The sequence below is a fragment of the Zootoca vivipara genome, chromosome 6 (assembly GCF_965207765.1).
Source record: "Zootoca vivipara chromosome 6, rZooViv2.hap1.1, whole genome shotgun sequence".
NCBI lineage: Eukaryota > Metazoa > Chordata > Lepidosauria > Squamata > Lacertidae > Zootoca > Zootoca vivipara.
In genome coordinates this window covers 51,166,964-51,189,785 of record NC_142589.1, presented here as the reverse complement: position 1 = coordinate 51,189,785, position 22,822 = coordinate 51,166,964, and the positions used below count along the sequence as shown (strand labels likewise).

The following is a 22,822-nucleotide window of genomic DNA, read 5'->3' as shown; positions in this document are numbered from 1 at the left end:
TTTCTCCCCCCCCCCAGAGCCTTAGCCAGTGTAATAAAATAGTGTATTGCTTTTAGATATAGTGATATTGCTCAATAGTGATACTGATATTTATACTTAAGCTTTTACTGCCTGTAAGTTGCTATGGATGACCTCTGCCTGAAAATGTGTCATATATATCTTCATTGGTTTTTTGTTGATGCAGAAAGGGATTGGAGCGTGTTTCCTGGTGAGGGTACTGGGAGGATAAGCAATGAGACAAAAATATTGTGCATTGAGGCACCAAACATAAAACACCGCTCTGCTTGTGTGATTGATTGATTGATTGATTGCTTACTTTATTTAAAAATCATGTTATTACTGTATTTTGGCCCCACTTTTCAGACCCTCAATTACTGTCTGCCAAAGATATCTTAAAAAAAAAATCAGGCCTTGTCATCTGGCTTAGAAACTAAAAAGACAAAAGACATACAAGGAAGGGAGTGGAGAGAAAAGGTAGAGAAAGGAGCTCAAATTAATAATAAAGCAGGCACTTTGGGTGGGGCGGGTCTTCCCTGGCTTGAAAGCAGCCGGTGGCTCCTGACCCTTTGGCTGTTGGACGGGGCCATGAGAGTGTCCTTGGCCTTTGCTTACTTCTCCAGTCCCAGGGCAAGAAGCTGTTGAAGCTGCTCCTTCTCTGCCTGAAGTCTAGGGCCAGGTTCCTCTCCCCCTTGTCAAGATTCTTTCTGGGAGCTGGGAGTACAGCCTCTGAGTGGCCCTTGGTTCTCTGGCTGGTGGCAGAGGCACGAGTGTGCTTCAATTCATCTCTGCAGCCACAGTGCATAAATATCCAGGAGGGCTGCATAAGAATTCTTACAATGCAGGATGTGACCTGAGTCTCTTGCCGAAAATTACACAGGGGTCAGGGTGTTCCAAGATATTGGTGCTGGGTCTCGCCCACTGAGGCAAATACTGATATCACATGGCTGCTTTGCAAGAAGAAACAAGCAGTTGTGAAGGCACAGTGGTTGAACTCAACCTGAAGGACCTTTGCCAAGGAAGCTCAGAGAACAAGCAACCCAGTTCAGGTTGAGGGGAAATGCAGAGAGAGGCTCACTGAAGCCTGTGCTGCTCCCATTGTGAAGCTGACGCCTGTGCATCTACAGTTTTGCAGAATCAAGGCTGTTGTGGAGTAGCAATCAGCTTTCCGACTAGGAGCCAGAATGAGTTCCATTGGAACTAGCAGCAAGGTGGCTTGGGGTGGGGGGAGCTGTGAGGCTGGAGGGACTGAGTAGTTTGTCTGGCCTTTTGATTAGGGATGGGTACAACTATAAGTATTTCATAAATATATGGAGTCATTTGTGCACATGATGCTTCATAGTGTCATAAACAAAAAAGTCCCTACCCACCAAAAGCTGGTGAATGTGAGCAGACGAGCTTACATGTACTTGAGCATGGTTAATCTAAACACCTTACAAAAGAGATTGGTTTTGCGGAAGGATTTGAAGGGGTAATAGTGTAGGTAGCAGCCAGAGGAGCTCTGATAGAAGTTCTGGCTGAGCAGAGACTTTTATGACTGTGAGTGGTAGTTTTCAGGCAGGCCTGGGTGGAGGGCAATTAATGCAGCCTCTTTTTATTCCGTTCCACTCTGTCTGGGCGGAGACTTCATAACTTCTGGAGTTTTGCTCCAAAGGGAACAGAATAAAATTCAAGAGGGTTTTGTTAGCACTTCTCTTTAAAATTGTAATTCCTAATTGTGAACTGTGACCCATGGACAGGATAAAAAAAATTCTGGATGGCCTATGATCTGAAGAAGTCATGAGAAATATTTCATGAATTAATTTCTACTTGCTTTGGTTTGATGGAACCTCTAGTGTGCCTTATAAGACTCTGGTTTCTCTACACTTCATTGCTTTATGAAATAACACTACTGTATTGCAAAAGTAATGCAAGACCACTGTTCCAAAAAAGCAAAACATCCCATGACTGTTGCCTTTCAGTCGAGGCCATTTCCCTGGGCAGCAGAGATGGATTAGATTAGATAAATTTGCCTTTAATCTGTCAGTTGACAATCTCTTGTGGTCTGATTTCATCATTTATTTAATAATGCACATTATTCTGAAACAATAGTTTGTGCCTGTTCGTGTGGAAGGAATACAGTGCAACATGACCTGCTCTGAATTTATGTCACTTTCTTTCTTTTCCAGCCGGACAATGAAATCTCATCAGACTGCAACCACGTAAGTGTGCTTTTTTTTCCTGTAGGGCTGGCACTTGCTTCTTTATTGATTCAGGGATTTATATTCTGACTTTTTCAAGGTGGCTTAGAATAAATAGAACATTTAAAACCAGTATCTTAAAAAAACACCCTTAAAAGAGCAGCACCTCACAACTTCTAATTAGACCAGTAGAAAGCCATATGCCAAAGAGAAAATACAGTTTAAAATCCTAATAAAACCAGATATTTAAAGCCCTTTTAAAGAAAACAGGGAGGGAGCTGTAAGTGGCATTTATTATTACTTTGCAACATTTGCTTCTGGCAAATTGGCTTCTTTCAGGGATCTGAGGCCAACTCCTTTTAAGTAGTAAAGACTCCTGTTTGTTTATTTCTCTGTGATCCATATAGACAATTTTGATTTTTTTTTTGGTGATCATCTTGATAGGAACATAAGTACTAAATCCAGTCAAGTAGTATAATATTACAATCTTTTTGGTGCAAAGTTAAGATTTCTTTTTTTTTTTGCCCAGGCATTTTAAAGTGGCTTTATCTGTCTTAGGTCTGACCATTTTTGCATTTTAGCTGTTTCCCTTTTAGTTTTTATTTTAGAGTGGATTATATTTTCCTGTTGTATTTTAATATTGTTCTACATCACCCTTTGGATGATGGATGGTTAACTTAAAAAATAAAGTAAAGTAAAAAGTGGACTGGAGGACATTCTGTTAATAGGACAATGCTTTCAATGAATTGGGTAGACAGGGCATTTTAAGTCTCTTCCCTCCTGTACCACTCATCTACCTGAAACAGCTATTCACCGACACATATCTCTACCTATATCTATATCCCTGGGGTACCAGGCATGCTTACCACGGTCTGTGTTTCGTTTTGGACAATGAAGTATATCAGAGATGGTGGCAGCTTTATGATACATGGTTTATTTACACATATATACAATCTTAGCCTAGATTGAGGGAGTTCAGAGCACTCACATCCCAAAAGGGTCCTGTTCCTTCCATTACTGCAGCCTTGAATTCAAAGAGACCCCAAACATTATGTCTGACCCTTTCTGCATCATAAAACAGACTGTCAGCCTTTTTTTCTGTGCTCCCCCTCCCCCAAGCTTGTAAAACAGACACTTTTTCCCCCTGTTCACTTCTAACAGGCAAACTGCAATCCTAAACCAAAACTATTGGTCTTTTGTCTTACTAATCATCCCCTGTTTGTGGCTGGCATATCCTTTGCTTTGCTGATGGCCAATCTTGATGGGTCATGACTATCTTTGTTTCTTAAAGACTTGTCTCCAGATGATTCCTTGGCCAGGATAAAATCAAGTTTAGCCTGCATTTTTACACTGCTAAATTCAGTGTCAGGCTCCTTCTGTTAATTCTTCAAATATTGGTTGAATTCTAACGTTTTAGCCTATAACAATCAAAATACACATACACACGCAAACTGAGGGGTACAGATAGGTTATTTAACTTTCTCTGCAGTAGAATGCTCTCATGGCATGGCATGGCATGGCATGGCATGGCATGGCATGGCATGGCATGGAGAAGACTGAGTGGCCATGGGTGTTGTCATAAGCACAGAAGCCCAAGCCCTACTAATTATGGCTCTGTTTGTTTTGGGATCCTTCATGGTTATGAGCCATAGAAGTAAGCTCTTGATTGATTTTTTTAAAAATGAGATTTACACACCACATGCTTCCCTAAGTTCTATACTCTCCATATGTCAGAGCATCAGTATATTAATGTGTTTCTGAGAATCACATGGAAACTGCTGTGCAGGAAATGAGTTGGTTGGCTTGTGTTCACATAGATTTAAATTTTAACCTGCACAAAGCAGCCTCAAAACCACAATAAAGATATCATTAGATGAGGCTAAGTTTGTTTTAAGTCTGAATCGTCTTCTATTCAGTATCCTGGATCATGAAAAATTATTGCAGTTGAAAAATAACAATAATGTGTTTCTTCCCTCCCAGCTGTTGTGGAACTACAAGTTGAACCTGACTACAGATCCAAAATTTGAATCAGTGGCTAGAGAGGTTTGCAAGTCTACCATATCAGAGGTAAGGCTGAGGGAGATTAGGTGGTGGGCAGTAATCTTAATTTTATTTCTAAATAAGAAATAATAGAAGTCTTGTTGAAATGAATATATCAAAAGGGTTTTTAATAGAGAATTATTAATATGTTTTAAATACCACATAACACAACAGCAGGGACCTTTCTTTCTGTACTTTTCTAAGGCTATTTTAATTGATGGAATGGGTGGAACATGTTAACAGGCCATTAACTTTTACTGTAGATTTAGACCAGGCATCCCCAAACTTCGGCCCTCCAGATGTTTTGGACTACAATTCCCATCTTCCCCGACCACTGGTCCTGTTAGCTAGGGATCATGGGAGTTGTAGGCCAAAACATCTGGAGGGCCGCAGTTTGGGGCTGCTTGATTTAGACCAGGCATGTCCAACAGGTAGATCGTGATCTACCTGTAGATCACTGGATGTCTGCGGTAGATCACTGGTAGATCACTGGCTCCCCCAAAGAAACTGAACAACTGTGGCTACTCTTAAAAAAGCTGAACATTTTACCTCCTCCCTGAAAAAACTCAACAACTCTGACCCAACCCCCCCCCCCAAATGGGCATTCCTCCTTCCTAAAAAAAAAAAAAAGCTCAACAACTTTGACCGAAAAAGGGGGTAGATCACTGCCAGTTTTTAACTCTGTGAGCGAATCGCAGTCTCTTGGGAGTTGGCCACCCCTGTTAGACCATGTTGTACTTGCCACCAAGAAAGGTACACTAGAGAAATATATTCAGGAAGAGTAACAGGTGATGTCTGTGGATCACAGTACCAGTTGGTATGCCAACTGCATCCTCTCCTGGGAGTTTCAGGATTTAGGAAAATGTCTAGAATTGTTCATTCAATAGTATTCTCTGAAAATTCTTGCTATAAAATGTAGTCTCTAAGGTGGCGTTATAACTCTGTTACTGTGCTCATAACTTCTAAAGTTAAAAAAGTAATACTATGTTTACTTGAAGAGCTTCAGTCATTCACAGTTTCATAATTGTTTGTATAATTGCTGGAAGTGTTTGCCTTCAGGTCATTAGCACACTGATGCATTTTCCAGTAAAACCCTTTTCTTAATATTGCTCCATTGAGGCAGTTTTCCGAGCACTATTTTTCTTCTCTCCTGATTCAAGGAGCTTTCCTTCTCTCCTGATTCAAGGTAGTGATGGCAAGACTTGGAAATCTTCATACATAGCCATATTTAAAGGGGAAAAAATAATCTGAAGGGATATTGCTTACCAGTGAGACTTTGTCACTTGAACCCAGTGTGAGCTAGGACCTTTTGGCTAGGTTGAGAGGAATGGAATTTGGAATGCAGCATAAATCTGTGAAGGGTTCATTTCCAAAGTCAAGGGTTGAAACAAATGGACTAGATATAATTGGGATATTCCAGTTGTGTAGTGGTTGGGACACTGCATAAATGACAAATAAAATAAGTGTTTCTGCAAGTATTTGTGATTTGCTCTAGATAGTTATTTCATGGTTAAGTTGAGAAGATTGTTCTATTTGACAAGCAGTTCATCCTAGTGCTGCCTCCCCTTACACTCTTCCCTTTTGTGTGCCATACCATAAATTCAGCTTTAGGTCGACAGTACTTTAAAAAAAAAAAATCAACAGGCAGCATTGTGTTGATGGCAAATGCAATTAGATTTCTTCAATATTAGGCAAGCACTAAAAAGTGGCTATGCTCCGTATTGGCTTTGCTGCCCCCTTTTTAGCTATCTTGAGAGAGAGATGTCTCCATGGTTGTAAAGTACAGAAGCAGCCCTTTCTCTCTCCCAAAATCATACCCCTTGAACTTCTGCACCTTGGATAGGACCAAATACACATGAGTTCTGTTGCTATTAAATAATGAAGTGGTAAATAAAATTAAATGGCTCAAACAAAAAACTTTTGAATCAGCAAATATACCAGGCAAAATGCTAGCATGGTTATTTAAAAAGAAACAAAAAGACAAAACAATAAGCAGTATAATAGATAAAGGAGAAATTACAAATGACCCTGAAAAAAATGAAAAAAAGTTTTGTAAATTTTTATAAAAATTTATACAAAGCAGAAAAGATCGAGGAAAATAAAATAGAAAAATTTCTCATAAACAATAAATTGCCGAAAATAACTGAGGAAGAATGGAAACACTTAAATGCCCCTATTGATATTAGCGAAATAAAAGAAGGAATTGCAACCTCCAAAATTGGAAAAGCTCCCAGTCCTGATGGAATTTCCATAATGTATTATAAGAAACTGGTAGAAATAACATTACCAGTCTTCGAAAACAAATAATTCCCCCCCCCAGTAGCACCTTAGAGACCAACTAAGCTTGTCATTGGTTTGAGCTTTCGTGTGCATGCAGACTTCTTCAGATACCTTCTTCAGTGTGCATGCACACGAAAGCTCATACCAATGACAAACTTAGTTGGTCTCTAAGGTGCTACTGGAAAGAATTTTTTTGTTTTGTTTCAACTACTGCAGACCAACACGGCTACCTACCTGTAACTAGAAACCATTAAACAAAGAGAATAAGGAGAGAGTGGGGAGTCTTTATAAATTATATTAAGAGAACTGATTCCCAGAATTATACTTGGCTTAGTTTAGAATAAAAATCTCATAGGTAATCAAAATGTTTCTTCAAAATTTAATCATTACAGATAACCAGTGATATGTGAAGAATGAACCACATGGAGTTAGCTGGAAGTCATCTTTTTCCTTTTCCTTTTTCCTTTTCCCCTAACCCTATTTCCTTTTAGCTTCTTTCTTGAAGTGAAGATTTTCTTTTTCTTAGGAGAACATAGTGTCTATATTCTTGTCTGTAGTTTTTGTTATCATGACTGTATTGATGTGGTTTTTTTTTTTTTGCTTTGTATGTTTCTGGTTTGGTATTACATGTTCATTTTATTTATTGTTTATTTGTATGATGCAGAAGTGTAAATAAAGTATTTAAAAGAGAGAGAGGTGTCTCAGTGCTCAGGTTCCAAGCATAGTGACCTAGCTTCTTTCAGACCTAGTTGCATTCTGTAAACAGGTGACCAGTAGGGATGGTCTTGAAACTTATTTGCTTTTTTAAAAAAATCCTGTTGCTTATTTCTCCAAAGAAACTCAGACATAAATCATCCACTCAAATTAATATTAACAATATTCAACCTGTTTAACTAGTTTCTGCAGCATAAGAGTAACATTGAGCTGAGCCAGCAACAAATGAATAATTACCCGAAGTTCTTTTTGTCGTGTGTGGTTTTTTCTACTCACATGTGCAATGAAAGGAACTCTGCTTTTAAGAATTTTCTCCAAAATTTTGGGGTGGGTGGGAACCTCTTCCACACTACCTACCAATTGAACTGTCAGTAGATTGTTACAGGATGGTCATTCAGCCAGAAGCTTACTGAATTAACTTCACCCGTCACATGGTCTAGTTCTGAGCTACCTCATAAAGTTGCTGTGAAGATCAAAAGAGGGAACTGCCTTAAGCTTCCTGGAGGAAAGAAAAGGACATAAATGTAATAAATTTGATGGATTGTGTAAACTTGACTTAAAGGTTGATCCTCTGAAAAAGCACACAGTACCTTAGTCCCTGCTCTATTTAAGACCATGCTCAGAATATTGGTTTCCAATACCAGCCCTGAGCAGCTTTTCTGCTCTGCTATTCTCTGGGTTTCTCCAATTCATAATCTAGTTGCCTTTATCATGCTGATATTTCAAAGGACAAAACTGCAGACTGCACTTCATTCTCTGATTTAAAAAGCCTTGCGTAATTACCCCTCATACATGTGAGATTGCAGGAATCCTGCTATGTCACTTGCAGCTACTTCTGAATGTGGAATATTGACTTTTATTATTGGATTAAGCTACTACAGCCATGTGGTTACAGTGGCTACCAGAAGATTAAATTCAAACAGCTTCCACGTAACTGAATGATACATGCCCTGGCTACATTTGAGACTGACTCCTGACTGCCCCCGAGCACCATATTTTGTATGTAGAGTCTAACAATGACATCTTAAGTTATTGAGTGATTACAGCTTGCTTTCATGTTGTGGAGCTTGCAAAATTTATGTTCATTTTTGCTTTTAGGGTGAGGTGTGAGGGTTGACACCCCACATTTCCCATTCTCCAGGAGCCTTTAGGGAATAAACAGTTGGTTCTCCTTTTCCATCCCCTTTTCTGAAAATTGGTGTCATTGTTTTTATATAATCTCTCTATATTGAGAAACACCCTGAGTAGGCAGTAAATAAAATGATCTGCAAATGCCAGATAAAATGCAGGCTTCTTTTTATCATGGGTCTTTCTGGACAGATCAAAGAGTGTGCTGATGAGCCTGTTGGGAAAGGTTACTTGGTGTCCTGCTTGGTAGATCACAGAGGAAACATCACTGAATACCAGTGTCACCAGTACATCACCAAAATGACAGCCATAATTTTCAGTGATTACCGCCTGATCTGTGGCTTCATGGATGACTGCAGAAGTGATATTAACATCCTGAAGTGTGGCAGCATTCGTCTTGGAGAAAAGGTAATTCTGTTGCAAAGTGATTCCATGTCCATTAAAGGTGGGAGGGAAGAGGATATTGTCTTATTAGAATCAATGTTGCTCCGAAGAAGCCAGTTGAAGTGTGACCACGTTCTGTGGTCAGCATTTTAAATGACTATCCTATCTCCCTGTGATTTTATACCAGTGCTAGGCAGAAGGAATGTTTCTTGTCTGAGTGAATCTGGGCTGTCCTCTGGAAGGGACACACCCTGGGAAAATGCTTTTGGCCTTTGGTAGGTTGAGGGTGCCTTCAAATTTAGGTCAACTGCATGCTTTTTCAGGCTCAGGTATTTCTTTGAGATACAGTGGTGTTTTCAGCTGCAGACATTTTGGGGCGTGGGGAGGACTGAGATTCAGGAGCACAGATGTACTGAACCGAACCATGTTCTTTCAACGTAAGACATGCTTCTGTAGGCTCCTAATGCAACATGCAGAAGAACTAGATGGAAGTGTGTCTTGCTGCTGCTTAGCTTCTTTCTCTACTTTCAGGATGTCCATTCTCAAGGAGAGGTGGTGGCCTGCCTGGAGAAAGGGCTGGTAAAGGAGGCAGAAGAGATTGAGCCACGAATAAAGGTCTCAGACTTGTGCAAAAAGGCTATTCTCCGTGTAGCTGAGCTCTCCTCTGATGATTTCCACTTGGATCGGCACTTATATTTTGCCTGCCGGGATGACCGGGAACGCTTCTGTGAGAACGTAAGTTGTTGCTTGACATCCTCCTTCCCGTTGGACTAGCATCCATCTCTCCACCCTTTCCCCTCTTGCCTTGTCATTCAGTAAATGCTCCTACATGTAACAAATTAAGGAATACAAGAACAGATCTCTCAAAGGTGCACTACAGATAATATAGGCAATATATTGAGCTAATTTCAGAAATATTCATGGAAGTGTCATGAGCATGCACAACATAGATAAATGACAGAGGACTTCTAAATCACAAAATGTTGGCCTATGATAAAATGTAGCCAGTGTGATGTAGAGAACGGAATGCTGAAGTTGGACTGAAGAGATGTACATATGCGGAGAAGAACCATGGAAATTAATGGGTCCATTACTTTCAGCGGGTCTGCTCTGAGTAAAACTTGGTGGGATACAAAACCTGGGTTTTAATAGCCACTTAGCTATCACTCTCATTGAGTCGCTTAAACAAATCATTTTGCCTAACCTATTTCATGGTTTTGTTAGGATAACATGGGAATAATTGCATGTGCCTTTGCTTTAAGGTTCTTGAAGAAAAGGGAGGCTATGAATGTGTTAATTTTTTTCTAAAAAAAATATGGATACCAGGATCCTCCTAATATGTTCCCATACGATGTTCATGACCAATATTGTTGCTCTGTTTCAGACTCAGGCTGGGGAAGGCAGGGTGTACAAGTGTCTCTTTAACCACAAGTTTGAAGACTCTATGAGTGAAAAGGTATGTGCCTTTCTAACCTGGCTAGTGCCTCTTTCACCTGGCCAAATATTGAATCCATCCCACTATCTTTCTTGACCCCAAAGCTCCTGCTTCTTAGGAGCCTCATTTATTTACAGCATGCAATGGATAATAAATTAATACACAATATGTGGTGTGTTATCTGCGGTTTGGTCTGCTTCTGCCCCATCAGGGTGTGGTGGGTAGAAGAGCGCATGGAATCCTGTGTATAGGCTCAGAGCTATATTTTTAAAGGCAGCCGTAACTCTGTCTGTGACTTGTTGATGAAATTCCCATCTCTCAGTTACAGAGTTGCCTTGTGTGGTAGCAGTTAAATTGCATCAATAAGAATTAGCATCTCTGAGGAGGGAGAGCTGCTTTGTTACTTTTTCTAAAGGCATGTGTTTTCTTTGAGATATGTTGTTACATTCCTAAGAGACAGCGTTTTGAGTAAAGTGCAGACAAAGCATTTTATTAATCATTATTCCAGGTATGACGCCCCATTGCTTCCTCAACTCTTTTTGAGCAGTATATGAGCAATAAATAGCAAATTGAAATTACAAGCTATGCTAGTGGTTGAAATGCTTTAAGAACTCTGCACTTTCGCTCCCCACGATTATTTCCCTTCCTCTTGCTGTAGGTTGCCTTGGATTTTCTAGAAATAGTGATGCATTTGTTGAGATGAATTGAAACTAGCAGCAATGTATTCTATTTCTAGCAGTGGCTTGTTCTAAAAATTCAAGGCCAGCGGATTTTCTGCTCTACTCCTTTTGTCCAGTGTGGGCCAAATTTACCTCTGGGTGACAAAAAAATTGCTGCCTTGATGTTCCCTTGATCAGTAGCACAAGATATCTGATTGTTTTCCTCAGTGTCGTGATGCATTGACAACCAGGCAAAAGCTGATTGCACAAGATTACAAAGTCAGTTACTCATTGGCAAAGTCCTGCAAAAGTGATTTAAAGAAGTACCACTGTAATGTAGAGAACCTTCCTCGTTCCCGAGAGGCCCGACTATCCTACCTGCTAATGTGTTTAGAATCTGCTGTGCATAGAGGTAAGGTATATTTTTCTCTTACTCCTCCAATTGCTTATATCTGATAAATAATTTGTGAAACGAAAAGTTGAGTAATGTGAGATTTTCAGGGCTTTATTGAAAGAAAATGGACATGGCGAAAGAATGGTTTTGGAGAATGTCTTTGGGCATTAGGATTCTGCTAGTTATCCATTACTCCATAGTGCTGCATCATTGTCTCCCATGTGCAACACCACCTCTGTCCTTGTTTCCCTCTCCATACTGCAACTCTCCTCCCCCTGAGCCTTGACACTTGATCTTTCAGCTTGCCACCTTTGCTTCTTTGCAGGAGGCTGGTTCTAGGTCAGACAGTTTAAGTGAAGCATGTTAAGGGGCTAACCTGTCTTATGTCAGCAGACCATTCACAGTTGTCCAGGAGAAAGAAGTTCTAGCTGTTGTGTTGTATTCTCTATCTTGCAGTTCCGTAATGCAACATGGGCTTAGTTCTCATGGAGAGCTATGACAGCTGTGACTGCTGTTGTAGGTGGGGGCTCACTTGATGGCATGCTCCCCTGTGAAAATAAATTCCTATACCTAGAAAATGAGTGTGCCACAGTTAGAATTCTTCTTTCAGACATGTCAGTTTTCATTTCTGCAGATAACTTTTCATATGGAGGATCATTCACCATGTGAGCCCCATCTGCAATCTGAAGTGGCACAGCCCAAGCACAGATTTACCACAGCCATCAGAACTACTAGGCCTTACCCAGATTCTAATCAGAATGCTACACTTGCATGATTAATCCCATCTCTCTGGAGAGCAACAGAGCAAGTCAGCTTTCTGTGATGTGTTCCTAGCATGCATTTCTTCTAGGTTAGATGAAAACAACAGTAGCCACTGAGGGTATGCCTAGTCCTTTTCATGCAGCCTAGTGGGGGATGTATTGGTTCACTTAGAGGAGTATTGGGAGTCGGTTGTTAAGCATTTACCTTACATGGTCCCTCCAGGCATCCTTTTTATTGCTAATTCATGATGATTTGTGCTTATTTGTGCTTATGCTATCAGGCCAGTCTTACACAATTCTGCTTCAATACTTTTGGCACCTGCAAAAGTTTTGGGGTATTCAAATATTTACTTTCCAGTCAGTGCATGTCCTGGAACTTCTGCTGAATCCCAGAACTTTTCATACCAAAAATGTTCTTGGTGGGGTTTGTTTTTGTACTGCTTTTGTTGTGCTATAGCTCCTCCAGACAGCAATAATGTGGCATTGCAGAACAACTAATAAAGCAGAATAAATCCACCACTAAAGCATCTTTACGGTGCCAAGAACATGCTGCAGAATTCACTGACAATAAAACACGTGTCCATAATACCAGACCATTGATCCAGCTAGTTCACTATTGACTGCACAACAGCTTGCTCTCCAGGGTTCTCAGTGACATCAGTCTATTAAATGTAACTTGTTAGCATTTGCAGAAGGAAAGACCTCTAACACCAACTTCCTATGTTAAAAGTTGAATTTGAATCTAATTGATTTACACCTGAGCCAACATATACGTTATTTAGGCTGTAACAGACTGACTCTCTTTGGTGCAGAGGTGGACATCCTTTTTATTGTTGAGGGCCAAGTGTAGTGGCAGGTGCTCCATTCCAGTAGGTGTGGCTGGAGCCAATGATGGTTGGAACCATTCACACAAACATAGGCACACTCCATGGGAAAGACAAACACAGGGAGAGTTTACCCTCCTTCCATGTGCCATCATCTTCATCACAATCATGTTCTTCCCAGCTTGCCAAGCAATTGTGTTGGTAAGAAGGGGCAGAGGGAGTGTGATTTACATGGATAATACATTGTATGGGCTTGTGGGAGCATGAATTTGGGGAGGCAGCAATGTGAGGAAGGGGGTGAAATGGAATGTGGCTGTATGGAAAACTGAGGGCTCTGGGTTGCTGATGTGCTTTGAAGACTGTTACTGTCTGTAGTGTCAAGCATAGCTTAGTGCATTCCACTGATGTCGTCTAGAAGGCTGACAGGTCAGGCAGATCTGAGTGTGAAAATGGTGGAACAGGCTCCTTTTCCAAAGCACAAGGCCATATCTGCAAGCTGTTCTGCGCTGAATAGCCCTTAGCCCAAGGGAGAAGCCATCTCATGCCTTTGGGCATTCTCTGAATGGGTAGAATTGTGGACAACCTGCTTGCTAAGTTACTTCTCTGCTGTGACGGACCACACTCAAGTCTTTACACCAGGGAGCTTTTGAGCAATTCACTAAAGATGTTAAAGTTAATGTTTGTAGTCTTTATTCTTTCCAAGGAGAAGTAAATGTTAGTATCTTTCTGCTTGACATAGCTGAGGAGAAGTGTGGGACTCCCCTTGAGTTCCCCCCTGGCTTGATGGTTTGGCAGTGAGATTCCATTCAAACCGGTCAGGCGGCCTTGGGGGAATATCCAGTAAAGCTGGGTATTTTTCGCTAGCTGTGGTTCACTTTCTGCAAACTCAGCACGTTGCATTTGGCAGTGTGTGATCTTGATAGTTTCTGATTTCAGGTTATGGTGTTCTTTCCCCCCACCTGCAAAGCATTAAATGCATTATTAAACACAGGGGTGGACAACCTTTTTTTAAAAAATAATCAAATTCTGCATTTCCTCATAAATAATATTTTGGAAGCCGCATTCAGGTGGTTGGTAGAGTTGATGATCAGCAGAGGCAATGACAACATGTTCTGGACTACGAATCCAGAGTAAAGACTGCCCTTGCTTCAATTTTCATCATAGCTACTGCAGATTAGAATCCTATGCAGGTCTTTTCAGAAATAAGCCCCCCTGAGTTTGATGGAGATACTAATTTATACAACCTTCCCCCTTAAACCATGCAACCAGGAAAAAAGTGGTGCGTGTGTGTGTGCGCGCGCGCATACACACACTCACACACAATATCAGTATCGAATAGAATCCTGCACCTTTCATTTGTATTGAAACTACATAAAAAGAAAAGGAAACACTTTTTTAAGAGCCAGGAAAAGGAAGGAGGAAATAAACCAGAAGGAAGACAACAACTCTGATCAAATGAACGTGTAGGACAGCTTCAGGAGACATTGGGGGCTGCATAAAATGGCCCCCAGACATATGGTTGCTCACCAGTGAATAGACGGATAGGCAACTAGTGGTCCAGAAGGACCTGTTTTTTTACCTGCTGTGGTTTGCTAAACCTACTGCTAAGGCATCTTTCTCTAAATCAGAACAGTTATTCTCCATTTATGAAGTAGTCTAGAAATGTGTGGCAGCATTCTTTTATATACGCAGGGCAGGCTTAAAAGGCAGTGGGTACCACCACCAGCACCCTGCCACTCCTGAGTTAGAAAATATTTGTGTTGAGTTGCCAGCTCTAATAATAATAATTGTAGTTGTTGTTTAGTGTCAGTTTTTTCTGACTTCTCTGCTGAGGAAAGTCTAAATCAATATAATCAAGATACGGTACTCAGAAATGAGAATATTTTCTCCTTGTATCTTTTGCTACTGACTAAAGGAAGGATGACAAGCTGCACACATCACTGAAGACCCATCATTGATCCCTGGAAGTCTTGTTCAGCTCCTTTTCTCTCCCCCTGGGCTTCCCCTTCACTGCTTTGGCAATTTATTCCATTGCTGCTCACATGCTTCAAGCACAGTGTATACAATAGATTAAAACTGGTGTTCTTGTAAAGGATATTGTGCACATGTGCACAGAGGAGGCACAGTCCTGATTGTAATGCACACTCCAGTGCAACCTGGTGTTTTCTCTGATTGCCTGTGAAGATAAGGAGAGGCTGCAAAATAGCCCTGAAATGGTAGAGCTAATGGCAGTAGTGCTTGTGGCTCTTTAGGGATTTCAGCTGCCTTGGCAGTATCTTCCTTCCCAGTTAGCTCTGGATTTCTGCATAAAATTTGTTTTCTTGCTGTTTCATTTGATGTAATCTTTAAAAGCAGAATGGCACTGGCCACACTGATGGGGCTGCATTGCACATGTGGCATATACCTTAGCTATTTTCAGTGTCCCTTGGGTTGATGCCTTATAACCTACTATGGTGTGCCTTAGGTCGGCAAGTGAGCAGTGAATGCCAGGGAGAAATGTTGGATTACCGGCGCATGTTGATGGAAGATTTTTCACTGAGCCCAGAGATCATCCTTGGCTGCCGCAGTGAGATTGAGCACCACTGCTCAGGACTGCATCGGAAGGGCCGCACCCTGCATTGCCTGATGAAAGTTGTGCGAGGAGAGAAGGGGAACCTGGGAGTCAGCTGCCAGCAGTCGGTAAGGTTGTCATGGGGAGTCTTTTCACGACAGCCTCAACCCCCACATCTGAAATGTGGGGTTGTTCATTTTTGCCCAGCTGGTTTTAATGTTTTGAGCCTGACTTATTAGCACCTTGAGCCAAAGGAAGAATCTCAGGCGTCACTCAGAGAATCCAAAGTTTCAGCATGGGCCTCCTAAATAAATGCTTCTCCGAGCACTTGGCTGCCATATATGTGTTCCCCATCCAAAGCAATGCTTCTCAAGCTTTCATGGAGGAGTCTTTCACTGGCCAGTGGCCATAACAGTCACAGGAAACTTTGGTTTTAAAGGTAGCCCTGCCTCTTGAGTACCAGATGCTAGGAATAAACGTGAAGGCCATAGTCAACAGCTTTCAGAAGCCTATGGGTTGCGACTGTTGGAAATAGCTGTCCTCAACATTGTGGCTTCTGGGTGTTCTGGGCTAAAATTCACACCAGCCTCAGCCATTATGGCCATGTAGATGGCACCTGTAGTCCAAGATATCTAGAATGCATGAGGTTGGAGAGGTCTCTTCTAGATGGTCCTTGCTCTGACCCAGCAAAGCAGTACTTCTGTTTTGAATAACTGAATCATTTCCCCGGGAGGACAGAATGTGTGGCCATTGACTCTACATTACTGGGAGCAGAAGAATTCGCTTGTGTGTCCTGCCCACTATTTTAGCTTTTGTGGGCTGATGCTGAAGTAAGACTTGAGTTGGGATGCAGGTGGGAGCTGCCCTCAAAGCCCCAACATCCATTCAGGGGAATCCCAATGAAACAGTCCATAGAGCTGATTAAAAAGCTCTATCAGCTACTCGTAAAAAGGCTTTTCGGGTAGCTTCAGGCTATTAAACTCAGAAGCTGTTATGTTATTCCAGGTAAGAGGAATGTAATGGGCATAACATATTAATTCAAGCAAAGCTTTTGACCTAATCCCATGTGACTTCTTAAGTTCTTCAGGGGAAAACGTGAACTGGAACAACTTAGTGTTAGGAGTTGGATACGCATGGTGATAGAAGAAAATTGGATTGAACTAGGAGACCAGTGACTATTCCTCCCCATCTCTTAGGCTTCTCATAATGCAGCACCTGTGGGCACCAACTTTTAATTTTTTATGTTGTTTCTGGCTTGTGTGTGTAGCGAGCCTACTTTTTGTCTTATTCGGTGGGGTATAGGTGATTTGGTTGTTGGGTTTTTGGGTGGGGATGTTTCTGAGTATTGCCAGCTTTTCTTTGATGGAATGAGTACTTTTGTTGCCTATGACAATACTTTAAAAGGTGCCTCTGGGCCCATAAACATTGGGACCTTTGTATAGACATAGGACTTCTTTACTTGGCCCTGTTCTCTGCCTTACTTCATAGCTCCTGATAATCCACCCCATGCCTTGCTTGCCAATGCTGCCAATCTTTCTCCTCAAAATCTCATTTTTCCTCTGAATGATTTATTCAGGTTTCACTGTTGGGTAGCATTTTTGGAGTAGTATTGTGCAGGAGCTATGTTCACCCTCTTACCACATCCTTGTTTTTATGTAATAGGTGTCCTAATCTTGACTGCTGCCAATAGCAAATGTACTAAAAAGCTTGACAGCATTATAGTTTGGAGGCTGGGGGAGCCCAAGCACATGATTAATGACATTGACACTCTCACCCCCCCCAAAAAAACCCCTTCCCTTTTTCTCAATGCTGATCCCAGCATAGCTCACTGATGATTGCCTGAGACAAAATCAGAAAGCCCATCAGGCCATGTGCTTGCTTGTTCTTTTATATTGGAGATGGCTTGGTGTGACTGTCAGGCTACGGTAGATTCCAAGGATCTTCTACCTCAAATGATGAGAGCAGGATAATTGTTTCCCAGGCAGGAACAGATTGTTAGAACATGGCTGTTCCCCCCACAGCTTAGCCTCAATTCAACATTATGACTGCTTTGATGTGTATACTTATACAGTGAAGTTGGGGCTTTGATGCTACTAAACACTCCTCTAGACTTGACACCACTTTACTTGATAGGCTTTGAGGGGGGCATTGCAACACGTGCTGATGGGGAAAGGCTAAAGTACAGTTGTACTGTTGTGTGATGCAACCTGGCAGTTTGGCTTCTTGGAAAGAGCTTTGCTTCCAAAGAAATGGGAACTGCCCAGATACCTGCAAATGCTGCCCTGTGGTTCTGTCAAGGGGAGCAAAAGGAAGCAAAAAGGCTCTGTGGTCTGTGATGGCTCCATGACCACATGAATAAATGGCTTTGCCTCATGCCCCCCCCCCACCCCCAGCATTTCACTAGATTCATCTCAGTTGAGGTTAAGATCAGTGATGTAAATGGATTCCTAAATTTGAAATTGGCTTAATTCCCAGGCTACGGGCTCCACTAGGAAACAATCAGTACAGAAATCTGCCCATTCTCTGCTCCTCCAACTTTGTAGAGCTTAATTTCCAAGAGGGAGTGTTACATGTTGAAGGAATACTTAAGCTCCATTGGCTTTTTCTCAGGCCATTGTGGTGAGAAGCCATTTAGTTCTGCTGTTTTATGCTGCTGCTGCTTTAGCAAAAAAAAAAACTGTGTTGCATAACTTTACCTGCACTGATCAAGTCATGCTTCAGTGGAGTCTGAATCCTTGAAAGGCCACCTCTCTGCTAGGATACATTTATGAGCATGATGCTCAGCTCAGTCTCAACAGTTGCCTCTTCACCGCCCACCCACCACAAATAAAAGCACTAGGCACATGTTCCTAGCCCCAGGCTGTCCTTTTTTACATCAGGCCCCTGTGCCATTTTCTCGGGAAGGCCCCTGTTGCTCATGTACATGACAGAGGTTCTGGGTTTGGGAGAGTAGATCCTCCTGCTCCTGTTGCTCTCTTGGCTCTCCTCCCCTTCAGTTTCAGTGACAAGAAAGCCTGGTGATGTGGCTGGCTGCACAATTCAGCTCTGTGTACTGTACTGTCATTTGGATACTGAAAATAGAACAGGGAAGTCCCCCTAGTTGCAAAATGTCTGGATTGCCCCATGCTGCAGGGATGACCTGACACCCTGGCTTTCTCAGTCATGCCTGCAGTTTCTGGATGCAGATGAGGTGACAGCAACATAAAAACTCTGGTTCTGGCTGAGTCATACACAAGGGAGAATGCTCTTCCATTTGGCACATCTTAGCTGTTTGCCATTAACTGGTCTTGGTCTTGGAAGATAAATCATTTGTTCAAAGGCTGCTTTTCCTTGGCAAACGGTTAGCCCTTTTTGTGTGGGAGGGAGCAGTTCACATCCATGGGAATGTTTGAAAGATGTTCTCCACTTCAGGAGCTGGTCCTGAAATGAGATGGGAAGGGGGCAGAATCCCTTGAGGTTAGCGTTGCAATTCTGCCAGGGACAGAAGCCAGGAAACTAACTTCTTGAACTACTCTGCCCTGTTGTTAAACTCTCCCCCCCCCCTCTTCTCTTTCCTCCTCCAGCTTCAAACTCTAATCCAGGAGGCAGACCCTGGTGCTGATTACCGCATTGACAGAGCATTGAATGAAGCCTGCGAATCAGTGATACAAACAGCCTGCAAGCACATCCGTGCTGGAGACCCCATGTAGGTGATGGAGATCCCCTGCTTTTGCTACAGTTTACTGCTGTTTTAGCTTTGGCTGAAAGAAGCCTGTTAAACCTGGGGGAAGAGATGGACTCAGATTGTCTCTTACTTACATAAAGAGAGACGTTGACTTGGGGTGGAAGGGTTTCTTGTAGGTATACAGGCAGACTTTTATTATGCAACAGCTTCTCGTCACCCTTACAAATGCAAGCTGTGGGAAAGTACAGGCCAAAGGTAGACCACTATGGAGAAGCACATGTGCTTTAAAGCATGCACTCACTCAGCTCTCTCTTTCTACAAATACCTCCTCCTCCTCCCACCAGTGAGAGGCTCGGTGTTGCAATGTCTGGTACGAAGGCTCCTGAAGATTGCATATATTGATCTAACATGACTTTCTTTTCCCATAGGATTCTCTCTTGCCTTATGGAGCATTTGTATACAGAGAAGATGGTCGAAGATTGTGAGCACAGACTCCTGGAGCTCCAGTACTTCATCTCACGGGACTGGAAGTGAGTGCTGGGCATGGGAACTCTCATGGGCCCTGCAGTTTTGTTATAGGACTTTCTAGCAGCAGCAGTTAGGTCAAAAAGGTCTTGTACTGTGGGGCCATGGGTGGCTTTAATTCTCTGTTCACTAGCTAGAAGTTCAGAAAGAGTTCTTTTCATTCACAACCTGGAGAACTTGATGTTTATAAACAACCGTTATTTCCCAAATTTCTGTCAATGCCTGCTACAGGAGGGAGACAAATTAAAGTAGAGGTTCTGGCCTGGGCATTACCTTCAAGGGCTGCCTCATATTGAATGTGCACCACAGGATAATGCCCTCTCACCCCAAACTTCAGCCCCCGCCTAACTATGGAGGGTGTCTCAGTGTAAGAATTGTGTCAAAAGTAAAGTTTCATTTACTTATTTATTAGTAATAGTGTTTTATGAACTGTCAGCTCATTAAGAAAAAAATGTGGTGATGTACAACACCATCAAGTTATAATTATGTTTAAACATGCAATTATAAAAACATGAAATACAGAACAAATGGCTTAATGCTAACTGGCATTCTCAAGTCTAAACACACTTAAGGCCTTTCTGATTGCAGTAGGAACATTGTTCCAAAGTACTGGTGCCACTATGCTTTTTAAAAGCTTTAGTTTGCATAGAAACCAAATGAAAGTATGATAGCTGTTGCATAGTCAGGAGGGCTTCTCCAACTGATCACAGTTAACTGGCTGGTATATGAAGCATAGGGCCTGTTGCTCATGAGGACATATTTTTTTCTAGTGTAGGGTTTAAATCAGGCTTCCTCAACCTCTGCCCTCCAGATGTTTTTGGCCTACAACTCCCATGTTCCCTAGCTAGCAGGGCCAGTGGTCAGGTATGATGGGAATTGTAGTCTCAAAACATCTGGAGGGCTGAGGTTGAGGAAGCCTGGTTTAAATTGCTTTTGCTCCTTAAGAGCAAAATTCTTATGTATGTTCATATTCTTACGTGTACCAATGCACTTTAACATTTGCACCAAACTTTATAGCCCCAGTAGCTTACAGAAAATCTTCATAATCATATTAAAATCTCAAACTGCAAAACTGTTAAACAGTTGGAATTGGTTGCAGTAAAAAAATACAGATATTTCATTGGCGAGACTTTAAATATGTCTCAGTTTTATTACTCAGGTGACTTGCAACTTGTGTGCATTTAACTTGTGCAGTTGATGGCTGACCAGTTGAAATTGCACAAATTAAATGCATGGACACCTGAGAACTTAAACATTCTTTTTGCGCATTGTTTTCCCAGCACAAAAAGAGCTTTTAAGCTCTCAGACTTGCTTACTGGGCTCTGGGAGGATCTTGAATGATCTCAGACAGTCCCAGGAGATATTGTGGAAAACTCTTTGCCTTGCCTAGGGGCGGGGGTGTTATAAGACATATTCAGCATAACAGCTCCAGAAGGTAAGGATAGTCATGTGGGAGAGATTTAACTATACACGTTTTTGAGTATATGCACTGTCCCTGGAACATAATCCCTGTACAAGTTGCAAGTGGCTAAATGGAAATTGCACCTATTAAGAGGTGAAACGTTGTGTTGAACTGAAATGCTGTTAATCTTAGGTGGGTGAAGAAAGGGCATCTTAGAACCTCATGGTGGCTTCACTGATTCTTCTACTTTGACAGACTGGATCTTGTGCTCTACCGCAAGTGCCAGGGAGATGCATCCCGACTTTGCCATACACGCGGCTGGAATGAGACGAGTGAGATGATTCCTCCTGGGGCCATCTTCTCCTGCCTGTACAGGCATGCCTATCGTACAGAGGAACAGGGGAGGAGGGTAGGCACCAGTCAGTTACTTTAGCAGTCCTCCTTTATTGGAAAATGAATGTGATTTGGGGGCATGTGCTAGTTTATCTGTGGCTTCAAACTGAGGAGGTGATACTGGGGAAAAGCATGGAGGCAAGCCAACTATAGTTCACTCTACAGGTCACCTGGATGCTTTGTGACAACTAAGTAGGTATAACAAATTGAGACCCCTGTGCTTCCCTTTTAATCCTCCGAGATTGGGGGTTTAATGTTTGAGCCTCTGGAGACTCAAACAGGAGTGTAGGAATTGCCCTAAAGGCCTTTTGAAAGAAGCCCGAGGGAACATGTTTGTAGCTAAGGTATGTGGCCTTGCCTCTGCTGTTTGTAGCTGAGGTCAGTGCTGAATCTCTCTATGTGAAGGGTGGGGAAACAAAATAGGTGGCTTGTTGCATGAATGGTTGGTGTAGTTGTGACCACCAAACAGATAATCGGTATCCTGTAGGTGGTAGAAACAACCCGAAAGCTCATACCAATAACAAACTTAGTTGGTCTCTAAGTTGCTACTGGAAGGATTTTTTAAATTTTGTTTCAACTATGGCAGACCAACACGGCTACCTACCTGTAACTGTAGGTGGTAATTAGAGTGTGGTTGGTGATGATCTGAGTTGCATAATCACAAATTCATGTGAGTGCAGTTTTTGCTGGGTTGAGTCATTTCAGACTTGGGGGCTGTGGGAAGAAAAAGAGAGTCCATGTGTGAATGCTTCCCCCATGTAAATTTCCTCCACAGGCAGAACTAGCATGTTGGGGGAAAATGGGGAGTTCTCAAACATCATCTCCCACCCACAGCCTGAAATAGTGAAGCCTTGCAAAAGGTGCACTGCATGACTTCCTGGCCTTGTATTCCAGCTCATAGGCTTAAGCTGGAGAGGAGAGGACAGTCCCTCTTCTTCTGCAGCCTAAGTGATACCCACATACCTTTACCCCTTCCCACTTTCTGAAGGAAGAAGGTGGCTAGTTGCTGCTATGTGCCTGCTCAGGAAAGAACTGTTGAACAGACCTGGCAGCTGCTCAGTTGCTCCGCAAGTCATTATCCCTGTGGGGGAGAAAATGGAGTAGTGCCTTGCTCCTTTTTTATGCCTTCTTTTTCTGCCAACATGAATTATGGTGGGTCTCCATTTGCTGTGTCTAATTAGTTTTTTTTAGTTTTCAGTAGTAAAACCTGTGAAGGATGCCATGCATGGCTGCCTGTCCCTGGCACCGTTTTCAGAGTACCAAGAATTTTAAATCCCCAAAGAGTCCTTGCCATGCTCTAGCAGATCCTTCTGACTTCTGCTAGCCTGGAGATTTGAGGTTATCCCTACCAATCTAGCACTAGGCTTGTTTGTATTTTGTTGGCTTCTTCTCTTAAACAGCAAGCCAGCCCCTCCACATACATGATGCCACGGTATCTCGTTCATTTTTGACAACTTGTTTAGACTTGTCCTTCAATTAAACACCTTCTGT

The 22,822-nt window shown here is 42.1% G+C and overlaps 1 protein-coding gene across 4 annotated transcripts in view; it reads left to right on the top strand.

The window, feature by feature from the left end:
* GLG1 (golgi glycoprotein 1) overlaps positions 1-22,822 on the top strand; it is a 63,606-nt gene that overhangs the window by 20,266 nt on the left and 20,518 nt on the right. For all 4 annotated transcript variants that reach the window (XM_035117234.3, XM_035117233.3, XM_088672128.1 and 1 more), the window contains exons 2-11: positions 2,166-2,198; positions 4,158-4,244; positions 8,532-8,747; positions 9,255-9,458; positions 10,108-10,179; positions 11,046-11,229; positions 15,261-15,475; positions 18,911-19,032; positions 19,440-19,541; positions 21,194-21,347. In XM_035117234.3, coding sequence (XP_034973125.1) covers positions 2,166-2,198; positions 4,158-4,244; positions 8,532-8,747; positions 9,255-9,458; positions 10,108-10,179; positions 11,046-11,229; positions 15,261-15,475; positions 18,911-19,032; positions 19,440-19,541; positions 21,194-21,347 — 1,389 coding nt within the window. The remainder of the gene's footprint in view (positions 1-2,165; positions 2,199-4,157; positions 4,245-8,531; positions 8,748-9,254; positions 9,459-10,107; positions 10,180-11,045; positions 11,230-15,260; positions 15,476-18,910; positions 19,033-19,439; positions 19,542-21,193; positions 21,348-22,822) is intronic.